Source organism: Montipora capricornis, chromosome 1, assembly GCF_036669925.1.
Source record: "Montipora capricornis isolate CH-2021 chromosome 1, ASM3666992v2, whole genome shotgun sequence".
NCBI classification, from domain to species: domain Eukaryota; kingdom Metazoa; phylum Cnidaria; class Anthozoa; order Scleractinia; family Acroporidae; genus Montipora; species Montipora capricornis.
Genome location: NC_090883.1, coordinates 40,438,773 through 40,443,772, shown reverse-complemented (window position 1 = coordinate 40,443,772; position 5,000 = coordinate 40,438,773). Strand labels below are relative to the sequence as shown.

Here is a 5,000-nt window from a genome sequence, read left to right as displayed (position 1 = left end):
ATTATTATTATTATTGTTGAAGATTAATTTTAGTGCTTGGATTTAAAATAAATTGCAATAAAGAAAAATAACTCCTAAAATGTGGAGGGGGACTGGGGGGTGGGAGCCCAGGAGAATAGGGGCAGGAGGGGTATGGGAGGCAAGAGGGAAAAGGGGGGGAAGTGGGAGAAAAATGCAAAATGCTACTTCTTGTCATGTATTAATGAATTAGAATAATTGAGAATGCAAGAACCATAACAACATTTGACTTGCATTAGCATCTTCTGAGAAATCAAGCAAACAAAACTTTGCACCTGGACTGAAGAACAGGCTTACTTCTGATTAAATTGTCAAGCCTTTTACGACGGCTACATCATAGATCATGAAATGCCAAGCAGCTGTCTCGTAAAATTAATGATACATAACAGCTGCAAGACGAGCAAAGCAACAAAGGAAACACCTATGAATTATGTAGCTAAATGACCAAGATGTGTTTTGAGTCTCCTAATTATTTTATAGGGGGTGGGAGCAAGACTGAAAAGGGAGGGGGGGGGAGGCCGGGAGATAAAAGTACAGAAAGTGGGAGAGCAAGGTACGGGAAGCGGGAGGTTCTGACCCCCATGTGCCCCCCCCCCCCCCAAAGTGTTTTCTAGCACATTAGGAAACAGTAATGAAGCTCAGTTGTTGCCACGGCCAAAAATTGCCAGAAGCAGAAGGAAGATGCGGATGATGTCCATGTAGAGAATCAATGATGCAAAGATGTACTCTTCTGGACTCAATTCATATTTCCTTCCTCCCATCACCAATTGCACATCATATGCAAGGAACTGAAAAAGAACGATTACAATGTGAGAAAGCACGCATGTATAATTTTCTTGTGGTTCAACTGTTTTCATGGTCTAAAATTTTTCAAACCAGTTCAGACCAGATTAATTCTTCTTTATAAAATAATCATTATCATTATTACCCTGGATCCAGAGATTTTTTCTCTCTTAGAGTGACGGAATAGCGAGTCGCAAAGTCACTTGCTATTCGACCGCTCTAAGAGAAAAAACCTCTGGCATCCAGGGTATATCATAATCCGAAACAAAGGAAAAATCTAAATTGAACCGTAACATATACATTCAGAACCAGAGATATTAATCTGTCAGTGACACAGGCATACTCGGAAAAATCTGAGTGCACCTTTCAGGAGTCAAAACTACGAACTTCCGATTACTAGTTCTGATGCTCTACCACTGAGCTACAGGACACTTGTGGGAGACTAGGTTCAACTCCTGTTTGGAGCAAACAGATTTTTCTGAAGATGCCCATGACACTGACAGATTAATATCTCTTGTTCTCATTCATTTAACAGGCTAAAAACTTTCTATCACATTTACTATCAACATACACCGGTACGTTGTTGAATGGATGTCTTTTAGTGTACTTGCTTTAGAACACCTCATGATGGATGGTGAATTGATTCTAGTGAATGTTTGGAATATAATGTGGATGTACTCTATGAATAATTGAATATTCTGACATTCTATAGAACAGATTACAATAGCAGGGACTATGATTATTGTCTGATGAACAATGTATACATTACATCCCCTCCTTTCTGTTAATGCGAGTCATAAAGAAAATTTTAATATTGTCTCCGCAGTTTACTATTCCTTTTTCTAGAAGTCTTTCATTTACCGGACAAAAATGGCGGAGGACAAAAGAACCATTGTTATTCAAATTAGGCCTTGCTAATTAACAAATCGAAAGTGGTTCAGCGTTGTCTGTACTCTTATCGACAACGATATTCGTCATCACAGTGGTCAAAATGTTGTGGACTCACGAGGCGTAGCCGAGTGAGTCTACAACAAATTTTGACCACTGTGATGACAAATATTGTTGTCGACAAGAATACAGACAACACTGAACCACTTTCGATTTGTTTTTTACCACAATATTCAACGCCAAAGAAAGTGTTTATTTCAGAGCGTGACCAAAATCATAACTCAAAGAAAGAGCAAGCGTTGTCTATAACTTTCTCGCAATATGATTGGTTTATTTCCCAAAATGAGCATTCCTGATTGGCTATTACATTGTGTGACAAATTGACGCAAGCGTGACGCGAGCAGCGTTGTCTAGACTCTTATCGACAACAGCAAATTAGCCAATCAGATTGTGAGATTACAAGCAATTGTGGTAAAATTAGGTATTGTTATGTTCACTTTGTTCTTTTGTTTTGTGGACATTAATTATTTCAGATCTGGTATATGAAAGACGAGCCAAGGGCCTAACGATTTGACAATATCATTACAAAGGACACTTTTTCTTCTCAGTTATCGGTTCTTATCAGTATCGGTTACTGTAAATCTTGTGAATTAAAGACTCCAGGATTTGGTTCATCCCGAGTTTGCGTGCAAACTGGGACAATTATCTCTAAACTGTCCTAAGTTGGATGTACATAATGTTAATACATGCAAATAAAGCTAAATTTACAGAAGAGAATTTCATGTATGAGCAAAATAATTCTTGTAACCATGGGTAAATTTATCTTTTCGCGGGAAACAATTTGCCCAAATATTACAAAACATGTACTTTGAAAGAAATGTAAGAAATGGCCCTGCCAAAAGTTGTGTTGCAAATAAAAACTAGCAAGATAACAAGTTGTACAAAAAAGGTGAAGCCCATTCACTCACCGCGACAAACAGCAGGGCCAAAAATCCTCCAATTATAATCTTCCCAGCCTGTTAAAAAAAGCTCCTTTAGGCTTTCTCTTGGGATGGGGTAGTTTAATTTTTGTCACATTTGTGAAATTCAACCCTAATCAGTGAAAGGGTTAAAGAAGACATATATCGGTATCATCTTTGCTTACAGTAGTCTATCATGTTGACTTATCTTCTTCCTTCAATGTCCCTTAAAGACTGGCTACAAGTTTTGAATAAAACGGGTGTCTTAACAAAAGTTTATGGGCTTCTTGTGACAAAACTATTACACATCACCCAACGTCACTCCTCCCTCCTCCCCCTCCCACCTCCCCCCCCCCTCCCTTTCTCTTTTTCTCCCAAATAAGACTTTCTGTCAGGTAATAAAAGAGATTCTGAAGGATGTAATTTTGAAGGGATCTCAAACAAAAAGGGAAGAAGGAATTGAAAAAGCAAAAACATTACAGTCATACTTAGTCAACTATCATACCGTAGTATTAAGAGCAAGCCAGAGTGGAGTGAAGATGCTGAGAAAGAAAACTGCCAAAGCTGCACAGAAAAGGATACCACCACATGTGGTGAAATCATACTGTGGAGTAAAAAAAACATGCCAAATGTTCTCAACAAATTATGTATTTTGCAAATTCTAGGTCAAATAATGCAGTAAGACTCCCTGCTAACAATACATTGGCTTCTTTTCTCTTGTACTCGGTAAGCTCATGCCATGTAGGAGATAATGAGACCTCTTCCCTCAGTGAAAAGTGACTGTGTTGAGCTTATACCAGGGTTTCTTAGTAACTGAACCATGTTAGGTAAGGTAAGCGCTTTCTGCGCCAATGACCCAACACACCGGTGCTTATCCCCTGTTTCCATAGCATTAAGCGACTAGGAGTATTTTAAACTCCCCCCTGGATGGGATGCTAGTCCATCGGAGGGTTAACCCCCAGCATTTTGCCAGTACCCATTTATACACCTGGGTAAAGAGAGGCACCATGGGAGTAAAATGTCTCGCCCACAAACACAACACAGCGTCCCCGGCCAGGACCCGAACCACTCGCCACTGAGTCGAGCACAATAACCATGAGGCCACCGCGCCTCCCACAACTGAACTGTGTAGTCTCACTTCAAATCATAACTGGCAATGAGCATGCATTTTGAACAGTGCAGTCCAAGATTTTTCACAATAGTTGAATCAAAATGAGAGTTTCAAGGCAAGGGCTATGTCGCTTTTTCTCTTTCGTGACAGCCAAGCGAATGCAAGGAAAAGGACGTGTCTGTTAGAATAGCAAAAAAACAGATGGCATAATGCCACATCCCTAAAAACATTCATTACTCAAGTATGACATACCTTGGTCTGGCAGGCAAAAAGCATTACAGAAGCACACACAAGCTGAAATAAATTACAGTTATAAATTATTAGAAAAACATTCATAACTTTTTTTGAACCAGGAATTTAAAGGCTTTTCAAGGGCAGGATTTCCTTTTTTTTTTTTTTTCAATCTAGGATTCCACAAGAATCAAACCAGTGTCCACAAGTAGTTTGTCTCTAATTCTTGTGTCAGTCAAACTGTAGTGATCTAGTTCATGTCAACATGGGTAGCATGCCGTTAGCAGCAAATTAAAGGTCATTCCAGAATTTATTTTTTGGAAATAGTAAAAAACCCAATGCCATCAATGAGTTGGCCAGTGGGTTGACAGTCCACATACAAAGATCAACAAATGGTCAATGAATGCATCAACCAACAAACACTGAAGCACAAAAATTTGTCAAGCAATTAGAACAACAAGACGCTCTAAAAAAAGTGTACACTGGGTTGCCTGTGGTACGTGTTACACAAAAACAGAAGGCACTGTCAGAATTGGGTTGTATTGAATTGCAGGGATCCAGTTAATTTATTCAAGTGGGGGGTCATTAAGACCATTTGAAGGTCACCCACATATCGCGCCAGCAGAGGCCCTTTGGCTCACACGTTCACACCTTTAATTATTTTGTAATATACTGTCCCATTTTGAGGTCTTTTAGTTTTTTAAGCTTTGGTAATAAATTCAGTATAAAGATAACAAACACGCTCTTGAGTAGCAGATTCCGACTGGGTTTGCCATACTGGCAACCCAGTAATCAGCTCTGCTTAATTAAGGGACAGAGCAAACTACACAAAGCACTACCTTGAAAGGTTTAGTTTCACCATGAGTCCAAGAGCCGAACTCCGGCCGCACTGGTGGAAGGCAAGTACCCTAACCTTGCTCCCCAGGGAAGTCAAAGAAGTCTAGAAAATTATGCAAGTAGTAATTACTTGCATAATTTTCTGGACTTAATTATTAGATGAATGCAGATTT

The 5,000-nt window shown here is 39.4% G+C and overlaps 1 protein-coding gene across 1 annotated transcript in view; it reads right to left on the bottom strand.

The window, feature by feature from the left end:
* LOC138043737 (protein lifeguard 2-like) overlaps positions 1-5,000 on the bottom strand; it is a 16,792-nt gene that overhangs the window by 955 nt on the left and 10,837 nt on the right. The window contains exons 9-12 of the mRNA XM_068890154.1: positions 4,012-4,053; positions 3,154-3,252; positions 2,658-2,705; positions 1-806 (exon numbers count right to left, since the gene is read on the bottom strand). The exon at positions 1-806 is cut by the window's left edge and continues 955 nt beyond it. Coding sequence (XP_068746255.1) covers positions 657-806; positions 2,658-2,705; positions 3,154-3,252; positions 4,012-4,053 — 339 coding nt within the window. The 3' untranslated portion in view covers positions 1-656. The remainder of the gene's footprint in view (positions 807-2,657; positions 2,706-3,153; positions 3,253-4,011; positions 4,054-5,000) is intronic.